Source organism: Lepidothrix coronata, unplaced genomic scaffold (assembly GCF_001604755.1).
Source record: "Lepidothrix coronata isolate B3197 unplaced genomic scaffold, Lepidothrix_coronata-1.0 Scaffold2, whole genome shotgun sequence".
NCBI lineage: Eukaryota > Metazoa > Chordata > Aves > Passeriformes > Pipridae > Lepidothrix > Lepidothrix coronata.
Window position 1 is genome coordinate 4,103,262 of NW_016690182.1, and position 25,140 is coordinate 4,128,401.

Consider the following 25,140-nt stretch of genomic DNA (forward strand, 5'->3'; position numbering starts at 1 on the left):
AGAGAATCACCAAACTCTGTGTGTATGTGTGTGTGTGTGTGTGTGTGTGTGTGTGAACATTAAAAAAGCTACTGCTGAGTAACCAAACCAGTATTCACCTGCTGACCGATTATCATTGGTTGTGCAAAACCACAAGGGATAATGGGCTGAGCATTAGCAGGTAATGAAGGCTCTGAAGAGAGACTGAGAGTCTTTATGACACTTTTAGGAGGCAAAGGGGTCACCCATGGATTGTCTGTTCAGTTGTAGCAGGCAGACACAGACTCACACCCCTGGGAGCCTTGCCAAGCGTGCCCATGGCCAGGGTAAGGATAGAGGTAGAAGAGGGCTGTGCTCATCTTGTGTCCAGAAAGCCTGCCAGAGAGCACTTAGCCCCTGAATAAGGCCGGCATCCAAGTGCCTGAGGAGTTTTGCCAAGGTGTGGAGAGTTCCCACTGGAGGAGAGCCCTGTCAGGGGTGTTATGCTGTGAGTCTGCTCTGCTCCAGTTGCAGTGACTGTCACTGTCTCTGCCTGCATGGGAGCAGGGGTGTGAGGTGGCCACAAAGTCATGGCCAGGCCTGTGGAACAGATAGGGCTGCCTGAAAGGGTTAACAAAGCCAGCCCTAAGCAAGGGTCTGCAGTGCAGAGTGCCTGCAGCTATTGTAAAAGGAAGGGTCATTTAAATACAGATAAGTAAGAAATGACCCTGCCTGGCAGGAGAGCAGCATCCTCGTTAGGGTTATTAGTTAAACTGCTAATGACAGTCGTCAACTTACAACTAGGTTGAGTGTGTTTAATTGAGTCTTTTTAATTTGTTGTTGATTCTCTGGTGAGAGGAAAAAGGAAGCTCCCACAGGAATGTCTTGCTTCTTGACAGAGCAGCAATACTCATTATCCGAGGCAAGGATTAGAGCACCCGAGGCTGAGGTGTGCAGGCCTTTCAGAGAAGTGACCTGTTGGAACATCAGCACTTAACTATAAAACGCTCTGAAAACTCAGCCTCGAGTCCACCCTTCCCTGCAGACAAAGCTAAGACTTACATTCCCTCCTGAATTGTCTAGACTAAATTATGGTCTGCCTTTAAATAGGTAAAGCTGATTCCAGGATTCCTACCCTCTTAGCTCCACCAAGGGAAATGGAAAAGCATGTAAACATTACGCTGTCAGTGAGAGGCATTTGAATGTAATTTAAATGGGACCTTCCACTTAACAGAAGAGCTTCAGAAGGGTCTTGCACTGCCTCGAACTGGAGCTTGCAGTCGTCTTGAGCTGTCCAGTTGAATCAATGTACCGGTAACTGTAAAACAATGAAAAGAACAATTCTCTCCTTATCAGACTCTGAATGTGAAAAAATAAGCTCAAAGAATAACTGTTCATTCTGGTGCTGAGTACGAAGGCACGGCTAAAGTGCAGTTAGAGTGAACATTGCTGATTTTTGTTGGGTTTGGATTGCTTTTGGCAGCCCTCATAACTGTACACTGTTGTGTGCTGGGCTTTGAGTCGAATGAAGTTCTTTGTTCCTGCTACACAAATGCAGACAGTGCCTTTTTCAATGAGCATTTGTTGTTGCTAAATTAAATATGTATATATGGTACTTTCCCAGAATTCAAAAAAACACTCTCCATATTGATCCATAAAGTATTGCAGGGCTCCACTGTTTTGCATGAATACAAACAAGTCATAGTTGATGAGTTCTGTATCTTGCAAAACTGTGAGAGGATTGTTTTAGAAAATAAATTTGGTTCATCCCACTGCTGAGTGTGTGCGTGTATGCATGTGTGTGTCTGCATAAAGCATGTTCTGTAGTCAAATTAAACATCATTAACACTTAGCAACATTTCTTTTTGTGTGTGTGTGTGTGTTAGGAAACATTTGTATTTTTATTTTGGATTTTTTTTTTTTTTGTCATTAATCCATAAAACCATTAACCTGCCTTTTTCTTTCATTTTCAGTCCGGGTTTCCTGTAGAGCCTTTCCCTTCGCACCAGAGGCAAATGCCCCACCCCCGGTTAACACGCGGCTGTGCCATTGTGCCTGTTTGCTCACCTTTGCCCATTGCTCCCCCCCTGCGCTCACCACTCTGGTTAAAGTGAGAGCCCTGGGCTGTTGTGGTTGTCCCTGTGAGGAACTCGAGCTGCCCAGAGGTGCTCGTTGCTGATTCCCAGTGCTCCCGTGTGTGTCCCCTCTTCCCGTTGCTCAGCTCTTTGTCCCTGCTCTGTGCTGTGCCAGGGCTGCTTGGGGGGTGCATTTACCTTCCGTGGTGGGACCCCAGATGCTGCAGTGGGGTGGGATGTGCTGTCTCAAGAGACTGGCTGCCCTCTTCCTTATTAATTTGCTGTGCCTAACCCCTTGTTACCCCCTCTGTGCTGCCCTGTGTGACTCATATAATTTTCAAGGACTTTTTGCAAAACTTGACATCCTCACAGGCATGGGCCTGAGTCCAAACCTCTGGTCCTCAGGCTTGGGGAATTCTCAAATTTGGATCCATGGTTTGCAACTAAGTGTTCTCTGAATGCTGCAGGGGTCACGAAGGATCTCTTGCCTTGTCTCCCTCTCATTGTGCTGGCCTGGATGCACATCCTGGATCCAATCTCAGGGAAAGCTGGACACCTTGCTGTACATATCAGTGTTTGTGAAGAAAGACGATGCTGTTTCTTTGACTTTCTTCTCAGTGATTCCAGCAATTTCTGGTTTTAATGCAAAAACCTGTATGTTTTTTAGCTGGCATCCATTTAAAAGTGTACAGATGTTGGCAGGTTGCTTTTCATATTTTCTATTCAGCAAAAGCCTTGTTTTTACTGCAAGATCTGCACTAAAAAGGAGGGTGTTTTGCTCACTGGGCCAGGAGTTCGCTCTGGCCAAGCGCAACTGTGGTTTGCCTGCAGGTGTCTTCTCTGTGTATTTCTGGCTGAGTTTTGTTTTTAAATAAAGAGTTCATCAGACAGTGAATTCTGGTTAACATTTACTTCTTTTGTTTTTTGTTTTCTTTGCCCTTCTTTTACAGTAACCCATGGCTCTGTACTGAGTAATTACCCCAGAATACAATGGGCTGGAGTGGACCTTCATTTACTTGTTAAATCGGAGGGTCTAATAAAACATGACAGCATTTCAGCTGTGACCTTTCCAGGGTGTTACCCTTGCTCTCTCCTATATCCTCGTTGTGATTCTGTCTTTCCTATGTACTCATGGTTATTGCTTTTATTAAACAATGTAAAATTAGTGCTAACAAGGTTTCGGATGCTGCAACTACCAATCCTACCATACTTTTTTCCCCTACAATTAATGGATTATCCTTTTTCTTGGTCTCTCTCTACCTAGATAGATAAGGGATAGGGAAATAAGTTCTGTGAGTTATTTTTGCTGGCAAAATAACAACGCAGTTTAAATGTATTTATTGGTGACGTTAAAATGACAACACCACCTTAGTTTAATTATCACATAGTTTAGAGATAAAGCACTCTTTTCTCTTTAAACTTGGTGTCATTTTCATGGCTTCATCTGTCCTTTAAAATTTTCTTTTATTTTTTTCTGTTGCTAGTTCATGCTCCTTGAAGACTAGCATGTAAATCCTCATTTCCATTTCAGAGTTCCTTGTTGTGACCCTGATTCTTCAGTCGTGCTGTGGGCGGGCTCAGTGCTCTGTGTGTGGGGGTGAATCCACACCTCATGCCCATGCTGAAAGATCAGGATGCATTGCTGCCAAACAGCCTCAACAAAAACCCTCCAAACCCTGGGTTTTTAGGAGATAAGCTCATGTCAGGCCTAGCCCTGATAGGTGGTCTTGTTTTAGTGCAAGCTGCTGCTCAGAGTTTTCCTGGAGAAGTGCTCTGGGTGATGCCAAAGGCCCACGAGCAGTTCCAGCACAGTGCCAGCCCAGCTCCTGCTCACAGCAGCAGCTGCCCAGATCACACTAAGGTCTGGTCTCCGTTTCCAGCAGTCAGGGCAGTCCAAACTCTTGATTGCAATGTATTTTCTCAGGTATTCTGTTTCACCATAAACACAATTTCATGTCCCATAGAACTCTTTGATTGCTTTGTGGTTCATTTGGGGGGTTTTAGGAAGTTAAAATAATTTGAATATTTACTTCTTCCTCTACTGTTGCATGTTACCCTGCTCCCCAAACCAGTCAATATCAGTCTGTGAAGGATTTCTAGATTACCTGCTAAATAACCATTTAATGTTGCTTTTTTTACCGTACTGCAGGTCATTGACTGTTCTTCCTGACCATTTGCCTTATTAGAAAGTTATTTAAAGTTATGCAAAGTCTTTAAAAAGACTTTAAAGAAAAAAGGGGTTTTATATGTGTGGTTTCTGAAGTACTTGAGGGTACCACAAGGAGATGCCATCTCTCCTCTGTCAGCTGTTTTCATGTTGCATCTCTTTTTCTTGCTTTTTGAGTGTCTTTCTCTTTTTTTGCTAATCTTCTGGTTTTTTCTCTTTTTTTTCCCCTTTTCTCTCTCTGTAGCTTTTTTTAATCTGTCTTCGCCAGCTGCACTGTGTCTGAGGGAGAAGACTGCCACTTCTAGAAGAGTTTAAGGGTCTTATGTCTGGGGAGGGGGGAACAAATCTTCAGTGTTAGTGTCTTGGAAAGAAGCTCTTTTACTGACTTGCATGATACCTAAAATTGAAGTGTCTTGTAATTTGTGTGACAAGACAGGGTGATATGGGGGGAACTGATTGTTACCTGGGATTTTGAAGAGCGACAGAAATGTGATGTTTGGACTAATGATGTAGCGAATACATTTTCAAACGTTGTTATGGGCATATTTTTTTTCTAATGTTGTCTTTAATAATATAAATGTCGTGGGCTTCCCTGGGGTGCGAAGCCTAAGGAATATTTTCAATATGCTATTGTTTGACTGGTTTTGGAAACCGTGCATTCAAGAATCAAAGGAAATATGAACATGGTGCAACTTACTCTGTTGGCAGCCACAAAATATTTAATTTTATCAAAGAAATAAAGTAAGAACTGTGTGTTTTCATTGGTGTCCTCCTGTGTCTCACCACCCTGTTAAACAAGCCTGGTGGACGTGGGTCAAGTGGTACTTTCTTTTTCCTAACTGCACCTCCTCCTGTTCTTTAAAGTTAGGGAAAGTTGGCAGTACCAGGAGGGAGAGGCGGTGCTGGGGGCCGGTATAACCATCACAACAGCCCCTCCACACCCTGTGAGCTGGTCCAGAAGTGCCGGACCAGCCCCGTCCTGCCCTGCCCGCTCCCCGCATGCTTCCAGAGCCACCTCCCCATCCCGGCCCTCTTCCCTTTTTACACATGGAAGTGCACCGCGTATATTTACATGGCAAAACACCGAGGAACCGGCACTGTTCCGCCTGTGACCTTTCTAACTTTCATGTCAATTTTAAATAAAAAATTACGAAAAGCCAGCGCGCCTGCTGTGGTTTGTGTTCGGGGCTCCCGCCGGGCCGGGGCAGTTCCAGACCGTCACGGGGGAGTCAAAGCCCAGCGGGGACGGTGGTCGGCAACGCCGGGGGCAGGGCGGGATCCGCGGAGAGACGGAAGGGAAGGGAAGGGAAGGGAAGGAGCGGCCTCGGGACCGTCGGGACACTCCGCCGGGGCTGTCCAAGCCCCGCCCCCTGGTCGTAGCCCCGCCCCCCGGCCGTGGCCCCGCCCCGGTCTGACCCCGCCCCGCCCTCGGCCGCCGGCAGGGGGCGCTGTGCCCCGTGGCGCCCGGGCCCCGCTATGGTGTCGGAGTCTCGCGGTGTCTCGCGCGACCGTGACGCGCGGCCACGTGAGGCGGTGCCGGCCGGGCCGCCCTGCTCGGCCCCGCGCGAGTGACGGGACCGGGACGGGGACGGGGAGGGGCGGGGGCGGCGGGGCCGCGGCGGCACCGGCACCGGCCTTCGGGGCTAGGGGGGGCGGCTGAGGCCGGGCCGCGCCCGCGCTCCCCGTTGGCCCACAGCGCGCCGCGGCCTGGTCCGCACGTGGGGCCTGGTCCCGCCGAACGCGCCCGGGCCCGGAGGGTCCGCGCCCCCGGCGGGGTCCGGCGCCGCGGCCTCTGCCCGCCATGGCGCCGCCGCCCGCCGAGCCGCAGCCGGAGGCGGTGCCCGAGCCGGCGGTGGAGCAGTGGCGGCAGTACAACGAGACCGAGCGGCAATGGGCGCTGCGCCGCCGCTTCATCCTCCGACACCTGCCCGCCTACCCCGGCGCCGCCATCGACCAGCTGCTCGCTCTCTCCGTGCTCTGGACCAACCACGTCTTCATGGGCTGCAGGTGAGCCCCGGGGGCACCCCTGGCGCGGGGTCAGCGCGGCTCGGGGGGTCCCGCCTCGGGGCAGAATTTGGAGCCGCCCCCGTTGGGAGAAGGGGCTCAGGCTCCCGTCGCGGCCGAGTCTCGGACCCAGCTGTCTTCTGAGAAATAACGGTGGAAGGGCTGAGGTGGAACGGGTTGGTGCGGGAGAATTCAGCTCCTTGACAGTTTTCTTTGCTCGGATATGCCCGTGTTTGCATGTGGAGGGAAGCAAGCTGCTGGAAAAGTTAATTTGTGTTTTGAAAGTAGTTCTTGATGTCCCGCCCCCAGGACTCGTTAAGCTGGTGATGCTGTGCTTTGTCATTTAAGTGAGCAGTTTCCCTCTGCGCGTAAAGCAACCTGTACAGTGCCCTTAATTCTCGGCTTTTCTGGGAGAAACAGGCCTGTGGGATGAAAACAGTCCTGTATCAGGATTACCAGAATCCAACCGAACTGGAGATCTGCAGAAACGACACCCACGTTCCGACCGACAGCTCCGGTGTTGTGATTGTTTTTAAGTGGACATGAGGCTTTAAGGGCAGAACCAGCTGCTTAACGACCAACTTCAGCAAGCTGTGCAGTGACAGAGGAGCTTGTGAGCGCTGAGGGCACATAACTGACTTTGATTACTGTTCCGTCCCGGAGCCCTGTGGGGGGAATACTTTGTGTCATTTGTACAGAGCCGAGTCAGCATCCTTAAATACAGATCTGCCTGTTTCCTTGTTCCTTTCTGGTTCAAGTACTAAACTGTTCTGGTCTGCAAGCACCGAAATTAAACGTAATTTTAAAATAGCTTCCAATTCCCAAGCTTGAGTAGTATGTTAAAATTGAGAATTTATTCTTAAGAAACAGCCTGTGTGGGCCATCAGCTCATGTTAATGCGTTTGTGTGTTGTCTTGGGGGGCCTTTTTTGTGCCAGTGCTTTTGGGAATTGGTGCAGTGATACAAAGTGCTGGTAACAGAAGCGAGTGAACAACTGTGTGTGAAGAGCTCAGATCCCAAGAACTGATAGAGTTTAAGCCTGTAAGTGCACATGCTGTGCCTGATGATCATCTTCACCTGTAGCTCTCAGGGGAGATGCAATTTGGGCAGGATGGATGTGGAGCCATTACCTGTGAGGATGTTTCCCCATGTTGTGCTCAGCCGAGAACACACAGCAGGGGAACATGCTGGGCTGTTAAAGACAATTCCAGCTTTGCTTAGTATTGTCTGGGAATGGGAGGGACCTGCAGCGTTCCCTGGAACTGCCTTTTGCTGCTTGGGAAGAGCTGTTATTGCTGTATCAAGTGAATATCTTCAGAGTTTGGGGGATTTTTGTTTTCTCTTTAAGTTTGCTGGTTGATTTTTGAGTTGGTGGGGTTTGGTTTTTGTTTTGTTTTGTTTTGCTATTGTTGATTACTTCCTGGCTGAAGACAACCTGTTTGTCAGAGTAAATACAGATCAAAGTCTTTGCTGATGAAATCTGAGTGAGTGTTCTGCTGGGAGGTGATCTGGAGAATGTCCAGAAGGCTTAGAAAACATCATCTGTGAGAAAGGAGTTAGGTAGGAGGCTCCATTTAGTTTAGAGGTGGATGAGAGATGTTTGTGTTCTCAGATATGTTCAAGGTGGCTGCAGAATGGGGTAGGAGGAAGCATTGTGCTCTACAGCTGCTGGGATCAGAGTAAGGGGTAATGTATTAAAATCAAACCAGGGAGACTTCAGTTAGGCACTGGAGGCATGGGATTACTCTGCCTCCACATGCAGTTTCCACAGCCTGAGATTGCTAAGGCCAGGTTAGACAAACACATTGGGACTGGTTGATTTCCCTGCCCCCCTGGCAGAAATCTGAGTCCCAAAGGTCTCCATCCTTTGTGAAGAAGAACGACACATGTCAAATCTAAGCTGTTCTTGCACCCTGCTGGAAAGGAGCATTGTCCATCACAGGTAATATCCTCTTGCCTGTAAGCCAGAGAGAGGAACAGAGGTTCCCATCTCTCTCCCTTTCTGCTGCAAGAGAGTGAGGGTGTCACCACTGTCTGCCTCACTTTGATCCCTCCTGACATTTTCTTCCCCTGCACAGTTCCACTCCCTCTCTGCTGGGGGCTGAGCTGTGCTGGGACTGCAGGAGTGTGTGCTCAGAGTTCTCAGCCAGGAATTTAAATGGATCTAATTTCTGCCTGGCCCTCTAAATCAGGAGCAGGAAGGGCATTTCTTGAGTGGAGGATGAGTGGATTTCCAGAGCCCTTGAAACAGTAGTGTTTAAAAGCTGGTGCAAGTTATTGCAGCACTTCATGACACTTGTAGACTCCTGTCCATGGGCGGTGACCTGATGCTTTCTGACTTTGGAAGGTGAGCACACGTGGAACAGGTACAGCATTGCTTGTTCTCTGTTCTGAACCATGTGGTGAAGCTCTCAGAGGCTGCTTTCAGGCCATGCTTGTAGGTTATCCTTGGATAGAAAGGTTTAGGGGTTTTTTCCTGTTCAGCTTCAGTGTGCAAATAGCTTGAAATCATGTGACAGATCCCCAGAGCAATGGCAAACTGAGCTGGTTGGGGCTGTAAGGCCGAGAGCGATGGGGCTGGAGAGGGACAGGGCTGTGCCGTGCAAGTCCCGCCTGTGCAGAACCCCGAGTGCTGTGGCAGGGTCAGGGTTTGCTTGGAGCGTTATAGCCTCCTCACCTCCATCGTGGCTCGGGGATCTGAAACATTTTGGTTACAGCACCAAGCCACAATTTAGTCTGGCTTTTTAAAGAGTGGTCGATGAAGGCTGAGCAGAGCCTCTGTCACCTGATCTTGGTGTTGGTGATGTGCAGGCTGTGGCTGCTGCCCCACACGGGACTCCAGTGCCAGCCTGAGCTCCTGAGCTTAGTTCACTGAAGCTGCTCCTCCTCTCCACACCCTGTGTTCCTTAGTGCTCCTAGTAGCTCTGCCAAGTACTGTATTTTGTCAGATAATGTATTTAAATTTCAGTGTAGAACACTGTCAGTGTGGTGGCTGCATGGTTTGTTACTCACAAGTGAGCCCCCTCAGCTGGTGTGGGGCTCTGCCCATGCTGGACTGGCCATGGCAGGGGGACAGTGCTCAGCTCTGCTCCAGCAGAATCAAGGGAGTGTCTCCCTTGCACCAGCTGCTGTGTCCCAGGCAGCCTTAGTTCTCGTTTTACATAACAAAAGCTCGTGTGTGCATGTGTGTGTTGCCCGTGGGACCGGCTCTCAGGTGGTTTGCTGTTGGATCCACACAGATACGGCGTGCAGGTCATGGAGAAGGTTCTCAAGATGGCCGAAGGCATCGACATCGGCGAGACGAGGACCTACGAGTTGGTTCCCAGCAGGAAGCTCAAGAGACACCGCTCTCCATCAGACAGTGAGTATTTGTGCCTGTGTCAGAGAGCCCCTTCCCTGTCCCTGTCTGGTGGGCATCAGTGGGAGTGTGGGGAGGGCAGTGACAGCTGACATGGCAAACTGGGGAGATGTGTCCATGATGTGCTCTGCTGGACTGCAGCTGCTCCCCCTCCTCTGCTGTGTGCATAATTCATGCAGAGTTCTCTCTTTGCTTAAGAAAATGCCATTTTTCATTTAGATTATCAGGTAATTGATTTTCTCTAGGGATAGTGTTGGAAATCGAATCTGTGTAATGAAATCCCTGTAGGGTGGTGTTCTAACCCAAGGAGGGGCTGTACGTGTATGTGGAGATGTGGAGTTCAGCTCATTGATTTTGAGTTATGACCTGCCTGGAGAATTGTTGGGAGGAGGGGTGAGATGATGTCTAGTTTTGATTTTGTTCTTCTTAATTCCCTACTGGAATGGAAGAGTCTGCCTGTGTCAGCCCAGTCCCATGGGCGCAGGGATCAGTGTTTCAGCTCCAGCTTTTCCAGTGGAGGAAATGCAGCAGGCAGAGGAGGCTGGCAGTTCAACAGGCTCTGTCTGCTGGCTTCTCTGCAGCACCTTCAGAGCTGCCTGCCCTCCCTCTGGAGAGGGGTGGGAATTGTGTCCCTGTGTGTGGTGTGGGTGCAGGCAGGCCCTTGGGTCAGCCAGAACTGTGGCTGTGTGCAGCACAAATGTGTGTGTCCTGTATGAAGCACAGGACTCCTCTAGGCTTGGATATAATCCCTAACTCTGCCACAGTTGCTTCCCTTACTTTGACAGCCAGCAGTCTTTCTGTGCTTCCATGGGCCAGCTGTAAAACTGAGATAAATACTGCTTTTCTCCCATGTTTTGACTGTCACAGGCAGCAGCTCTGAGAGGAGGGTTTCTCTATGTCATGTTGCACAGACAGCATAAAGAGCTGTTCTGCTGGCAAGAGCCTTTAGGTGCTGCTGCAGTGCAACCATCAAAATACAAACAGAGCAAGAAATGGAAATGTTGCCATAATTCATCAGAGCCGATGAGCAAAGGATTTAATGTGTGTGTAAGAGCTTTGTCACCTGATTTAAATAGGAAGGAGGGGCTGTTTGTGCCGTATGCAGAGCACTGTTTTCACCTGCAGGGAGCTGGGCCATGATAACCATGCTCTGGTGGTTGATGTCTAGACAGATGTGCTGCCTGACCTATATTAGGGCTGCACACGTTGGCCCAGGATCAGGCAGCATTTCCCAGCACTGAGGTGGCCTTTTGCTCCCCCGATGAAATTACACACATGTACCACGTCAGCGTGTGGGGGCTAAATCTTTCACAGAAGTCTTGTATAACCATCTCTTAGATGTTACATATTTGCTTGTCAGCTATTTGATTCTCCTTTTCTACAGTCACTGTGCATGTCAAGATAGTCTGCCTCATTAGCATTTCTTCTGGTGAAGGAACAAGAGGTCTCTCAGTAATGTATAATGGGGGCCCCAGCCCCTGCAACTTGGGCAGATTTCTCCATGTTTGGTGCCCTTTAGCCAAAAGCAATTACTTTGACAGAAAATGTCAAAGCCTGTAACAACCCAGTGTGTTTTGGAAAGGAGGGTTCAATCTCACTGTGTTCCCCCTCAGATGAGAAGACCTGAAGTAGTTTATCTGAGATCATTCCACAGCCATGCAGCAGAGTCAGAGCTGAGGCTCTGTCCTGCTCTGGTGTTCTGTCTTGTAGTTTTGCTTGTTTTAGTAGCTTTTAGTGGATTAACTTCAGAAATTACTGGATGGGTTCAGTGGGCAGTGCTGGGGGGCAGCATCATGTAACAAAATAGGTAAAGATTTTTGTGTGGTAGTTGTGAAGGTGGAAATACCACTGTAGTGACCTGCACAAGAATGACTGGTCGTCTTTGATCAATTGTGAATGTCTTTGGAAAGAAACCTGTTGGGTTTTGGCTAAGGAGTGGGAATCCTGTGTTCAGAACCCACAGGCTCCTCCTGGAGATCTCCCTCTGAAAACATTGCCTTCCTGTCATGCACGTATTGGTAATTGTGTAATTTTCTTCCATTTCGTAGGTCCAGAGCCGGAGAAGATTCCTGAGCCGCCCAAAAAGGTGGTCCCCAAGTTCCGAGTGCGACCACGTTTTGAACCCATACACTTTGTCACCAGTGCTGAGAAGGATGGCAAGAAGGACAGTTCTCTGGATAACCAAACGCAGGAGGTGAACCAGGAGGCAAATACAAACAGCATGGCACAGCCAGCTGAGAACTGTACAAATTCTTTTGTGAATGCACGGGACGTGGATCCCCAGCTGTCCAGCACAGCTGGATTAGGCTTTACAGGCCCGGCAGCAGCAGCAACAGCCAAGAGGGCTGTGAATAGTGTGGACTCTACCACAAGCAGCTCATTGCAGGTTTCTGTTTCCCCTTCAACTGCCCCGTCTGCATCAGAGACTTTCCCTCCGTCAGCAATAATGCTGAAGCAGAGCTTTATGGAGAAACTGTCAGCAGCTGTCTGGAAAAATCTCGCCAACCCAGATGCAAACACTGGGACTGATAAAATTAACTTCACGTATCTTTTGACACGTTCGATTCAGGCATGCAAGACAAATCCTGAATATATTTATGTTCCTCTGAAAGAGATCGCCCCTGCTGACCTCCCCAAGAGCAAGAAGCTCCTGACAGATGGCTTTGCCTGTGAAGTGCGATGTCAGAATGTCTACCTGGCCACTGGCTACGCCGGCAGCAAGAACGGGTCCCGGGACCGAGCCGCGGAGCAGGCAGTGAAGCTGCTGAAGAAGTCCGTGGAAGTTCGAGTTGTCCAGCGGAAGTTCAAGCACACCTACCACGAGGACCTGGTGGTGTGCGAGGCGGGCGTGTGTCGCACGGATTTCCCTCCTGCTCTCAAGCCTCACGAGGAGTTTGTAGTTGCCAACAGGGACTGTGTCCCACTGCAGCCTGGTACTGAAGCCGTGAAAGGTTCTGCCAATACCAACAAACACTGGACTAGTTTTGTCCTCACGGAGAACGCCAGTGACGCAATAGGAATACTGAACAATTCTGCCTCATACAACAAAATGTCTGTTGAATATAAGTACGAATTGATGCCCAACCGCTCGTGGCGGTGTCAGGTGTATCTCCAAGATCACTGCCTGGCCGAGGGGTTTGGCACGAAAAAGACCAGCAAGCACGCAGCAGCTGAGGAGGCCCTGAAAATCCTGCAGAAGATGCAGTCAAATATAGCATCCCTCAAAGTGACCCAGGTGCAGAAAGTGGGCTGCTCGTCGCGGGGCTCCGGGAGGAAGAAGGACCTGAAGGACCTGGTGATCTATGAGAACTCCAGCAATCCCGTGTGTACGCTGAACGACACCGCCCAGTTCAACAAGATGACGGTGGAGTACGTGTTTGAGAGGATGACAGGCATGCGATGGAAATGCAAGGTGATGCTTGAGGATGAATTCATCGCAGAAGCAGTTGGAGTGAAGAAATCTGTCAAGCATGAGGCAGCAGAGGAAGCTGTGAAAATCCTCAAAAAGACTCAGCCAACTGTTGTTAATAACCTGAAGAAAGGCACAGTCGAAGACGTCATCTCCAGAAATGAGATCCGGGGTCGATCAGCAGAAGAGGCTTTCAAACAGAAGATCAAAGAAGACAACATTGGGAACCAAATTTTAAGAAAGATGGGCTGGACAGGCGGTGGCCTAGGGAAAGATGGTGAAGGAATTAGAGAGCCTATTTCAGTGAAAGAGCAGTTTAAAAGGGAAGGACTTGGGCTTGATGTAGAAAGGGTGAACAGAATTGCTAAAAGAGATATTGAAGAGATCATTCGAAACTATGCACGCTCAGACAGTCACATTGACTTGACTTTCTCTAGAGAACTGACCATGGATGAGCGGAAGCAGATACATCAGATAGCCCAAAAATATGGTCTTAAAAGTAAATCCCACGGGCAGGGACACAACAGATACTTGGTGGTGAGCAGGAAGCGGCGCAAGGAAGATCTGTTAGACCAGCTGAAGCAGGAAGGCCAGGTTGGGCATTATGAGCTTATCATGCCCCAAGCAAACTGAGGTGAGGTGTCCCCTTAGACCAGAGACTGAGCTTCCTGGACACTCGACTAAAGAAAGAGATGCTGCATTTTTCTTGTGGGTAATAATACCATCTTTTACTTTGGCAATATAATTTCTAAAATGTTGTTAGGCGTTTAGAACCGACCGAGTTCTGTTCCAGTACCTTAGCACAACCCAAAAGCAGTAGTGCAGTTACTGTATGTGTCTTTGATATTACTTGTTCCTTCACATTTTAATAGTTTTGTAATAGCAAACACACATGTCCAATGAGAAGGAATTTGACATCATTTAAAATCATAGGTCCATTATTCTTTTTGAACAAGGAAGGAAAAAAAAGCGCCTTTTTTTTTTTTAAATAATTAAAAAAACAAAGGAAATGCAGTCTGGGGGCATAAACCTGTATGTAAAATTGATATTAATGAAAATAAAGTTTTATTTCTGGAAAAAAAAGGATTTGTCACACTTTGTATAAAAAAAGTGTGAAAACTCTGTTTATTCTTGAGAAATACATGTATTGAGGTCTTTGTCTCTGCCACGTGTGTACGTACAGTATGTAAACCTTAACCAGCAGTACAGTTTTATTCATAGATTTCTACCCCGAGTCTCCCATTCTGAGAATCACCGAAGGCACCTTCGTGGCCAGCGTATTGGACTGAGAGAATTCCAGCGCCTTTCTACCTTGGAGAACTGCTTGACATGTGCAAATGCCATGGTGAAGTGTGAAATGTAAAAACTGGAGGTAAATGCAGAGCCCACGCTCAAAGATGCTCATGTAGCTTGTGGGGACTGTTATATAACTTATTTTTTTACTTTGAATATCAGCTCTTTAATCCTGAGCAAAAACAAATCTGTGCCTGATTATTTCTCTGTTCCATCCCTGTACCTGTGCTTGTGCCTGTCGAGGGCGATTCACCAGTGAACTTGTGGCCTTGCTCTGACCCGTGTGTGAGTGTGGCAGCTCTCCAGGAGGCCGGAACGCTTCTCTCCCTGCCAGGGAAGCAGGCTGACCTCTGGCTGTGCTGCTCCGCCAGCAGCACCACAGGACACGGTGCTCTGTGAGCCTTGGAGAACATTCACTTCATGCTTGGGGAGCATAAAGGTTAGGAACTGGCCTTGGAAGAGCCCAGAGTCAGGCGTGCTGGTTTTTCTGTCAGCAATGGTTCTGTACCGCTAGGTCGGTCCTCATGCAGTGTTTTTGTTTGTTCTCCTGTTATTGTGTCTCAGCTCTCGCCTTTGGTTTTCTGCTGCCTGTATTTGCCACGCCATCCTCTACCTTTTTTCCTCACCTCCTGTTCTGTTTTTAAATACTCCCAGTGCTTTTTTAAATACTCCTCTTATCGCTGAGGCTACTACACCTCATCCTGGTGATGCGTAGTTAGAGGCATTTTCATCCCTGCAGGATGCCCTGGCAGGTGAGACTCGCTCAGGAAGTGGAGTGAGCATCCCCTCCTCTCCCTGCCTGGCTGCAGCACAGCTTCTGCCAACTTGGACTGCTGAAGTAACAACTTGCTGCTGCTCTTGCTGTAGGAAAATAATGTGGCAGTTAATTCTGAAAGTAGATTGTTTTTTTCATTTTGTTTGGGTTTTTTTGTGCATTATTCCTTCTCTCTGGTTCTGAATTCTGCTGTCAAGAATGCTGGGCTCTAGCAGATGGTGCTGTAGGAGTGGAAGAAGCCTGGTACTTTCTAGGGAGATATTCCTGCAAGCAGGAGTGAAGCTCCCCCTCCCTAACTCGGGTATGCAGCAGGTCTTCAGAGCTTGCTGATGCCAAGAAAAGCAGTGAGAGCACCACTGGTGTTCAGGATAAAAAATGCCTCTTTTGGGAGAGGTGGGGACTGGCTGTCGGTCGGGGTAGTGGGCCCGTGTAGCCTGTGCAGGGCAGGGTGTTGCTTTTCCTGCCCCAGGAAGTGGCCATGACCCATCTTTGCTGAGCACGGTGCCTGTGCAGGACCTGGAGTGCAGGTGTAGGTTTGGCTGGTGGGGCATCACCTGTGGGAGCGGAAGAGCAGCAGCCCCACCCTCCCCAGTGCAGTGTCAGGGCTGGGGAGAGACCACGGTTATAATGAAGGCCGTACATAAAGGCCTTGTCTGAGCAAGCAGTGAAGGTGAGATTGGTGTTTCTGCAGCTCATTTCTGGCTGCCTTGAGTCCACTCTCTTATTTTGGTGGGTTTTTTGTGACTATCAAGACAAAGAATGGAGGGACTGCTAGGAGGGCTCCTGTGACCTTGGAGTGACTTGGCCCTTCCAGCTGCTGCCCTGAGTGGGAAGTATGTCAGTGCTGGAGCTTGATCCCACACCCGACTGCTGCCACCCCAGTTAAATAAGCACAGTTATACACTTCTTGCCTATTTATACAATAAGCACTAAGGTTACACTTTATTTACAACTTTTGAAAAATGTACAGTTTCTTACATGGGTTACTTGTGCAAAGTTATACTTTTCAACTAACAGACCAATGTGCACACAAAAGACACTGGAACAGTGGACAACACAATTGTAGGTTCCATCCCACACTGCTGCTTAAGGTTCTGTATCCAAAGGTACAAACTTGCCTTACAAAAAAAGTGAGTCTGGACTTACAAATGTTTTTTTTTTCAGAGTTGAAAAAATACTTTCATAAAACTGAAGGGAACAAACTCAAGCATGCAGCAGTAGCTCACACAAACCACGCGGTCATCTACAAAGAGCAGAAACTGCAGAGACTCGAGTGCCTACCCTGGACTTAATTCAAACTTTCCACAAGACAAAGTTAGATCCCAAAGAACTTAATCTTTCTCAGCTAAATATAAGGGGCAGGAGAAAGATACCAGAGGAGAGTAATTCCACAGCTGAACAGGTCATGTTTTACCTCTTCCTTAACATGGAAGGCCTTTTGCTGAGTACCACACCTCTACCTGGTTTTGTCCAGTAATGCCTCGGTGACAGGACTATAGAAACCTACTGACATTTCTGTAGGTATGTCCTTTAAAATAATAATAATAAAAAAAAGGGCTTGTTTCTTGCCCTCAGTAAAGATCCAAGTACCACAGCTGAAGTGATTTATGTAGATCTGTACATAAATCTTGCATGTGAAGTGCAGAAGTAACAAGCATTCCAGGGTCTTACTAAATCTTTGAATTGAAATCAATTGAAGAGTTCATTTTTTTAACATGAGTAAGGAGTTGATAAACCAATACAAAAAGGAAACAGGTTATTTCTTCACTCAATACTTACAAATGCAGTGGGGTCTAAACCAATAGTAGAGGAAGTGACCAGCCTGGACACATCAGCACTTTAGTTAATATCAGTTAAAAAATGTGTATGTATATAAACATCCCTTTTATCAAGCTACACATAAGCATCACTGTGTATAACACAATTACAATTAAAAGCTTAGTGTACACTACAGAAATGCACAATACTGCCCTAAGACTGGAGAGGGACCACAGAAAATGAATTCAGCATCAGTAACTCTTTTGCAAGTAACCCAAGTACAGAACGTTTGACTTCAAAGTGGGTGCGTTCTGATGTCCAAGGAGAAGAAGCTTCAGCAAGGGAGGGTGGCAACAGCACAACAGCTATTCTGCTTGCAAAGTAAATGCTAGGAGGAAAAAGATGACTCGGACACTTTGTTTATTTTCCTCATCAACAGAGTGTTCATTTGCATCATCCTGGGTCAACAGTCACGCCAGCTCTGTTCTACTATTGCAGAAACCCGTTTTTCATATTCCCGCTTATTCTCTTGGTATAGCTGAGCTGCCTGGCTGTTTGCTGGACTGTTCGGATTTGGCTCATCCAATAGAGACTGTGCAAAGAGAAAAAGATCCTTAGGCACTGCAAAGTACACAACTTTCCAATGTGTCCTGTAAACTACCCACTCTAATCAGAGCAGAGAGGTTAGTCTGGGTGCAGCACACTGCACTCCTGCAGCTGGAAGGCACCACAGGCTTTGGCTACACCGGCACTGCTCAGCACAGGGGACTGTGACAGCCAAGCAGTGCATCCCTGGGCGGGTCCCTGCAGTGTCCACCTGTGTCACTGCCCAGCCCATTTACACCTGGGAAGGATTCACACTGGGCCAGTATCAAGGTACAGCTGCTATACTGACTCTTGGAAGAGGGGAAAAAAATTTTCCTGAGCTGTTTTTGTCAAAGCATCCTAATTTCGTTCCACCTTTTCATGCAGAGTTCTTTTACCTGTATGGATGTTAAGATGGAGGAGACATCGTAAGTAGGACTCCAACGATTCTGAAGAATATCCAGACATATACTACCGTCTGCATAGACTAGAAAAGGTTCAAAGAGAACAGCTTAAAACAGAAGTTGTACAGCTACTGCCTTATGCTGAAAACCTACATTCAGACAGACACTGCAACAGTCCATAGCATCTGACAGACTGCAGTCCAGCCAACAGGCCTGCAGGTAGGAAGCGGTGAAGCTCCTCACCAACAGCTGCCTGAGGTATTTAAACTCAACCCTCTAACATCAAACTTCTCTGTCATTGTAACAACCACTATAGAAAACCACGAATAGCTTTTAAGGCAAAAAAACTTCAGCTACCCAAAAGTGAACCAAATAAAGAACAGCAGCAAACAGCTGTTTACACTCAAGGCTTCCCCAGGAAGTCTCTACATCAGTCAAAGTCCAGTCACCTTCCTCATAGCAGCTACAGGAGAACCTTCCCTCCCTGCACTGTACCCACTCTTGCACATTTGAAAGTGTCAGGTATTTCTTCACAAAGCTGATATTTGTTTGGAGGCCAGGGATACCTCTCCAGCTTTGGTTACCAAGGAAGGGGATTTATTGAACAATCTTACTGTGACTAGCTATGGTGGAGAGTAACACTACACTTTGTGGTATATTGCTCTTACAGGGATTTTGGGGAAGAGATGGAAGTCAGCTGCATTCAGCAGCATCACTATGCTGTATCTACAGGACAACAGACAGAAGTCCAAGACTGCTATTTAAGTACAAAACATTCTTCTGTAAGGCTTAACAACAGGCAGTTGAGAGTCTCATCAGTACTGTGCTATAACACCTGAAAGTTAAGAGGCTCTTTTTATTGCCCCTTTCATTTCAAGCCTGAGCACTGCTCATGTATCCATCCTCATCAAAACTACACGGACCCACACTGGATTTTGCTGCCTTATTAGATAGGGGAAACTTTTATAATAATTAGACCTTTTTCTAAAGCAAGCTATAACAAAAAAAAAACACCCCAAAACAACAAAATTCCTCCTCCCCCCAAAAAAAACCCCTATAACCCAACAAAACAACAGAAGTAAAGCCAGGCATTGCGTAAGTACTTACCATTTGGATGAAACATTTTAGAGACAAATCTAACAGTAGGTGGCTTATTTGGGTATTCTTCTGTGAATTCTATTGTAAGTTTGAAAGTTCCTGGAGTTGAAAAAGAGATAAGCAACCTTTATTCAACAAGAATTTACACAAGGGATGAGTAAGTAGCATCCCTCCACAACACACACTGATGTGCTCACACACGCATGTTGGACATGGAACACAGACTGGGCAGCCCTACAGCCATTCCTCTACTCCCTTGGAGTTAATCATTAGCGCTGAAGTCCCAGACAGCGCTGGTACAAGAGTATCTCCCATGACTTCTACTGCCAAAACCACCAACCCAGTCAAAGGGTCTGTGTAAGGAATTAAATCTGCCCATGAGGTTTTCTTTCACAGAGCCCAATCCCTGCACACTGTACAAACAACACAAGTGGGTGTATAACCATCTGCGTAACAGCCGGGATTCGGTAAGTCCTATCTATGGATTGTGCTGTCATGACAAGGACCTTCTTATTTATTTTCTCTGCATTTCAAAAAAAAAAAAAAATCATGTTTCTCAACAACTGTGAGGTAATCATATCTTATTGCAGAAAAGCAGTATTGAATGCAGCATCCAAATCCAACAATTCAAAATAAAAATCTCACCATTTATTTCACACTAACTGGTCTTCCTTGGAGAAAGACTGATTAAGCAGAAACAGAAAACTGCAGCTGAGTCCCACTCCAACGTTTTAACAGCCTGCACCAACGTAAGTTATTTTAGCCCTTCTCCTCAGGCTGTGACAATCTGAGAATAAGAAGTCTGTCAACTAAGCTGCACACATATGGGTCCAGGGGATTAAGGACTGCTCCTGATTCAGATGGATAACTAAAGAACTCACACACTCCATTGCAGACCCTGTGAGCTTCTCCTAACCACGATATCACCTGAGAGCAACCAGCCCGGGCAGCAGCTTAGGAAGGGCCTGGGTATGCCTGGAGAGAAATCTCTGAAGCACTTTCATATAAATATACAGCTCTTCTGCAGGAGGACTGCACCTTACAGTAGGAGCTGTAACAAGCTGCCAGGGTGGACACACTGCCTTTTTCAAAAGGAATTCTTATGTATCAGTGAGAGGTCGAGTTCCCTCCACCCCCCCACACTCAGTGTCCTTGCTTCCTGCTGCGAGGGAGTTTTCCAGCACTAATATAATGAACTTATTCCTTTCTCTGGCTGGCAAACATGTGCCAACAACTGGTAGCCAGAGAACAGATTTTTTTTTCCCCCCCATTTTCTTTTCAGATCAGCAAGGACCTGCAGTTATCTCCCAGGGACTCCTTTCTTTGTAAGGAGATAAACTGTAACACTGAGTGGCAAGAAATGAAGGTCGTTGCCTTGACGTTCCAGTTTGCAAATGAAGACACAGCACAGATGCCTCAGTGCTTTCCCTACAGCAGTGGGAAGTCTCAACACCCTAAAAATAAGTTTTTGCATGTTTGTTTTTTTATTAGCAGCCTAACAACATAAGAGCACAAAGCCAACACCATGCTATCTTAATGTGAAACAAAAAAAACCAGAACAATATAGTTAAGACTGTTCAAGTTAATGGAAGTCTGCAGTGGGGCTTTCAAGCTTTACCCCAGCTAGTCCAGAAGCACAGAGGCAGGTCTGAGATCAGTTTGCAAGCCAGTACTGGGAAGTTAGTAATAACTTCTACCAGCTGCAAACATCAGGTCAGGGCTACTTTTCCTTCCCTACATGGTGACAGTTCCAAGCAATGCTGGCCTTTTAGAACCAAATGCTTAGAGATGTGATTCTGAATTTCAGAGATTCCCTGCCCCAGTTCTGATTCTCAGTACCTCCTCCTGAGGAAGGAGGAGTGACTAAGCAAGCAGCAGGCTGAAAACTGAGCACAAACCATCACAGGGTAGAGTTCAACAAGCACACTTGAGCCAATGAATGCTGGTCTGGAACTCTGCCTGAAGTGGGAGCAGAAGGGACAGACAAGACAGCCCAAGGGCAGTAACAGGCAGTTTGGTCTTAGAATCTATTTAAAACTACTGAAAGAAAGGGAAGCTTTTGTCTCACCAGAGGCAGGACAGCATTACTTTAAACACAAATCTGAGGGGGGGGAGCAGACAGTGTCCAGCTGGAGTAGCTCCCTACTCAGATTTCCACATCAGGGCCCAGAGTGGCAATGGCTTTTTGGAACAGCTCCCCAGTACACAACACCTCGTTGCTGAGCTTTAGTAAGGACAAATCCAGACATCTGACAAACCAAAGTCCAACGGTCACTCACACTGAAAGCCAACACAAGTCAATCAGGTATCACAACACACACTGCTGGGGATGAGGCCTTTGGTGTTCAGTCTGTCACTAATTTTAAAGCTTTCAACTGGTATTCCTCACAACTTACCCTATACAGCCATTTTTAAAACATAAATTATCATATTCACTGTCATTATTGATATTGGGATCATCACTGAGGAGAAAACATTCTCTTTTCTCTCCTGTACTCACCTTGTTGATCGGCTTCTCCTGCCTCAGGATTTGAGTCTCTGACACAGCTAACAGAAGTCTCTGCACAACCCATGTGCTGGCCCCAGCAGCCCCCCAAAGCAGAGCCTGTGCCCCTGCTGGGCCCCCTCACTGCAGAGCAGCCCCTCCATTCCACTGCCCACAGAGCAGGAACAATCTCTTCTGCTCCCGCATGAGGATACACGATCCATATTCCACGAGGATACACGATCCATATTCCACGAGCAAGGAACAAACCACAACACACAAACGCCTTGCCTTCTCTGTTCAGGCCTCCTGCATGACGACAGCAAGGCAGGATACTACAACAGCTGTATTACTTAACTCTCTCCAAGCCAGGAATCCTGCACTCACTGACCACATTACTGTCATCCAGTTTCAGAGAAACAGGTCTGAAAGACTGGGAGAGCCTGGGCTTCCACGGCTGTGCCAGCACTACCACTTTAGATGCCACACATATATAGATTCTTAGAAATATAGTGAAGGGCTGGATAAATATCCCCAGGGTACTACTGCAGACACCTGCAATCGAATCCTCTTAAACAAGAAGATGGAAGTTATGCTGCTGATCTGAATTAGTGGTTGCTCCTAAGCTGAGCCAGCCTGAACGCTGAGTTGTGAAAACACCCTCCAAAGTCTGGGGGTGGAGAAGGAGGGATGTTAGCTGCAGTATGTTGCACAGCAAGTAAACAAACATGTTTGAACTTTGGGTTTTCAGTCCAGACGCCTCAGAAGCTGGGACTGGGGAAGGGCCTCAGCAGAGGGAGGATAAAGAACAGTAATTCTCACGATGTTGGAGTTATACATTGGTTTGAACAAAAACCCCAAAATTTCACACGCTACTTTCACAAGAACTAAGCTATCTGAAGTCTTACAGCATCACCAGAAAGTGCCTAAAACCAAAAATACAAAAGCAACTTCTGAAGCACTGACCTCAAAGGCTTCATGAGAAAGATTACAGAGTTTCAGTGTACCTTTGACTCCCAAGGGCCTGCACAGTTACAAAATAAGCCCAAACCAGCATACTGTTAAATTAAAATTCCCTTAATTCTACCTACATTAAGCTGGACTGCACCTGGACTGCACCACCATTATCTGAGCTGTGCTACTCTACTCACTTAATGGAAAAGCACAGCTGAGGCACCAGTAATGCCATATCTCCAAGCACCACTTAGTGTTTTGTTATCTAGCACAAGGTAAGATATGTCCAGAGAAGAAGAGATAAGCAGATATCCTGCAACAAAAGACACATCTGTTTTCTTGAGCACAGTGTGAAAACACACACTTTGCTATGAAAAGAGCAATCCATCACACGCTGAGATTACAAGATCAACCAAAGCAGGACAGCAGCAGCCTCAAGCATCTGCCTGAACCTCAAACTGCTGCAAGTCCAACACGTCCTCGGCATCCGAGATAAAAAAATGATGCCGCCACAGAAAGCACAGAGGAAATCAATATGTCAGGGCTCTCAAAAGCAGTCTTCAACCTTCTGCAACTAAATGGAAATGTATGAAAAAAAAGCTCTTATAGCATCTGTTAACCACACACTGAGCTGGAAGAGCCTGAGCATGGTAACAACCTGCATTTTAGCACACTGCAAGGAGACAGCTTTCTGCTCCAAACAGTGAATCACTCCATTAGCAGCAGTACTCCAAGAGCCTAAGCAGCTCTAGCAACCCTCACACAAGTTTAAGGGAGCCTTCTTTAAAGGTTACAAAATGAGATAACAAAATGTATTTAGTCTATCTGTTCTATAATACAATGTTATGGAACACTTAAGTTCTAAACATTAGACCGCTGAAGCAGCTACTACAGCAAACAACTAACCAAATACATTAAAAAAGTAACTGGAATCTTTGCAGTTTTCTTAGGCTTGAGATATGTAAAATCTTCACAGAGAAAAACAATCTGCAGTTTAGAGGCATGTCCACAGGTGCTACCTCCGAGGATAAACAGAGACATGGGAGTTAGCCAAGAACAACATAAAAGAGTTAAGGAATTTTTCCTATGCTTTTGTCATGAGTCACAGAGATCTAAGATTAATTATAGCCTGCACTGAAAATATCTTAAAAAAAAATGCATCGCTGATTTCAGTTAGACAGTATTTCGTGTCTAACAGGTTTTCACAAGATGCTGAAGTATTCATACAGCACCTGTAAACCTGTCAAAGGCAATAAGGCCAGATGGAAACTACAGGTATGTTACCAGGACCTATTTAGTCAGCTTTTAGAGTTAAAAAGTCCTTTTAATCTTAAGCCCTGAATGATAACAATTGTAGCAGACTGAAGTAAATGCCAAAAAAAAACCCCAACCCGACTGTTCTGAACTTCCTCAAACATGCAGCCCATTTCCTACTTCAGCTGACTCACATTGGGACTTACTCACAAAACACTTCCAGCACCAGAAAAGAAACACAGAACTCAAACAAAAGACAACGGTTCTATACCAGGATTTTGATGGTTCTCCAAATACGAGTGTCCCTAAAAACACAGTCCAGGGTTCAACAGAAAAGCTTGAAGAGCCTTAAAATGTTACATTAAATTAGGTTTAGGACAGCCAGACTTCACGACTACAAGCAAGACCCTACAAGCTAATCTGTCTGTCTCAGTAAATCAGCACGGCAATCTAAATCTACATCAGTTTTTGGAAGCCGGGAGTAAGAGGGGAAAAAAAAAAAAGGGTATTTACTTAAGTCAAGTACACGGGTGTGCGGTCAGGTGAACGTGACCCATGCCCCCCCTCCACCCTCGGGCCCACACCTGTTGCAGAGTTCACGGCAGTGACACCAAGGCCATGTCAAACCGCACCAGTTTTACCCCCAGAACGCCAACCACCAGCCCCGCACGCCGCACTTACCGTCCTCGAAAGGGGTCCCCTCGGGCCTGGAGGAGGGAAAGCAAAGCACAGCGTTACCCCGCGGGCAGCCCGGCTGCGACCCCCGCGCGGCGGCCGAGCGGCCCCCGCGGCCCCGCCGCCCCTGGCCGCGCCGACTCACCCGAAGATGACGGCGTTCCACACCATGATGTTGTTCTCGGAGGGGGCCCCGCTCACCCCGGCCGGGGGATCCTCCTGCAGCCTGCGGGACACAGGGACGGTGAGGGCGGCCCCGCCAGCGCCGTAACCCGGCCCGGGGCTGCGCAAACGGCGTAACCCGGCCCGGGGCCGCCGCCCTGCGCAAACACCGTACCCGGGCCAGCGGCTGCGCCAGCAGCGTAACCCGGGCCGGCGGCGGCCGCGCTGCGCAAACGGCGTAACCCGCGCCGGGCAGCGCCGCCCGCGCTACGCCACCAGCGGAGCGCGCCCTGCCCCGCCGCCATGTTGTGCTGCCCCCTCCTCCCCCGCCAGCGCTGGGCCCCTCGTCCTCCTACCGCCCGCCCCCCCCCTTCCCCTCGGCCCGCGGCCTCGGTACCTCTTGAAGTCCCGCATGAGGCGCCTACGGGCCGGAGTGGACATGGCGGGCTGAGGGTTATAGCTCAGGCATACACTGCCGGAGGGAGCGCGGGGCGCCGGGCGCGGATCGAGCTCCGACTGAGGCGGCGGCGGCGCTGACCGACAGGAGCGATCGCAGCCTCTACCACTGCGGCGGGCTCGGGGGGGGAGCCTGAGCTGCACCGACTCCTGCGCCGGCTGCCGGACGGTCCCGGGATGTACCAACGGCGCGGGGGGGAGGGCGGAGCCGGATGTGGAGGAGCCCTCGGCCCAGCCTGAACCACCGCGGCGCGGGCGCGGGGGCGGCGC

At 48.0% G+C, this 25,140-nt stretch overlaps 3 protein-coding genes across 9 annotated transcripts in view; 2 read left to right on the forward strand and 1 right to left on the reverse strand.

Annotated features, from left to right (window-relative positions):
* Positions 1–4,961, forward strand: part of SEPT6 (septin 6) — a 29,246-nt gene extending 24,285 nt beyond the window's left edge. For 2 of the 7 annotated variants that reach the window (XM_017815040.1, XM_017815007.1), the window contains exon 10: positions 4,445–4,961. In XM_017815040.1, the coding sequence (XP_017670529.1) occupies positions 4,445–4,454 (10 nt within the window). In that variant the 3' untranslated portion in view covers positions 4,455–4,961. The other 5 variants (XM_017815029.1, XM_017815000.1, XM_017815049.1 and 2 more) reach the window with 3 other exon arrangements.
* A 1,040-nt stretch (positions 4,962–6,001) lies between these two features.
* Positions 6,002–14,440, forward strand: NKRF (NFKB repressing factor). Its single transcript, XM_017814988.1, has 3 exons — positions 6,002–6,207; positions 9,444–9,565; positions 11,611–14,440. Exons 1-3 carry the CDS (start codon positions 6,002–6,004, stop codon positions 13,602–13,604), a joined length of 2,322 nt encoding a protein of 773 aa, XP_017670477.1. The 3' UTR covers positions 13,605–14,440.
* A 1,506-nt stretch (positions 14,441–15,946) lies between these two features.
* UBE2A (ubiquitin conjugating enzyme E2 A) lies at positions 15,947–25,135 on the reverse strand. Its single transcript, XM_017815075.1, has 6 exons — positions 24,812–25,135; positions 24,398–24,478; positions 24,259–24,284; positions 18,894–18,983; positions 17,781–17,869; positions 15,947–17,389 (listed from the first exon to the last, which is right to left on the reverse strand). Exons 1-6 carry the CDS (start codon positions 24,853–24,855, stop codon positions 17,261–17,263), a joined length of 459 nt encoding a protein of 152 aa, XP_017670564.1. The 5' UTR covers positions 24,856–25,135; the 3' UTR covers positions 15,947–17,260.
* Positions 25,136–25,140: the final 5 nt, after the last annotated feature.

Coding starts and splice junctions, on each gene's coding strand:
- UBE2A (XM_017815075.1), bottom strand. CDS start 24,855: ATGTCCACTCCGGCCCGTAGGCGCCTCATGCGGGACTTCAAGAG. Junction 24,479..24,811: donor CTCATGCGGGACTTCAAGAG/GTACCGAGGCCG, acceptor TGTGTCCCGCAG/GCTGCAGGAGGATCCCCCGG. Junction 24,285..24,397: donor TGGAACGCCGTCATCTTCGG/GTGAGTCGGCGC, acceptor TCCCTCCTCCAG/GCCCGAGGGGACCCCTTTCG.
- NKRF (XM_017814988.1), top strand. CDS start 6,002: ATGGCGCCGCCGCCCGCCGAGCCGCAGCCGGAGGCGGTGCCCGAGCCG. Junction 6,208..9,443: donor CACGTCTTCATGGGCTGCAG/GTGAGCCCCGGG, acceptor GGATCCACACAG/ATACGGCGTGCAGGTCATGG. Junction 9,566..11,610: donor ACACCGCTCTCCATCAGACA/GTGAGTATTTGT, acceptor TCCATTTCGTAG/GTCCAGAGCCGGAGAAGATT.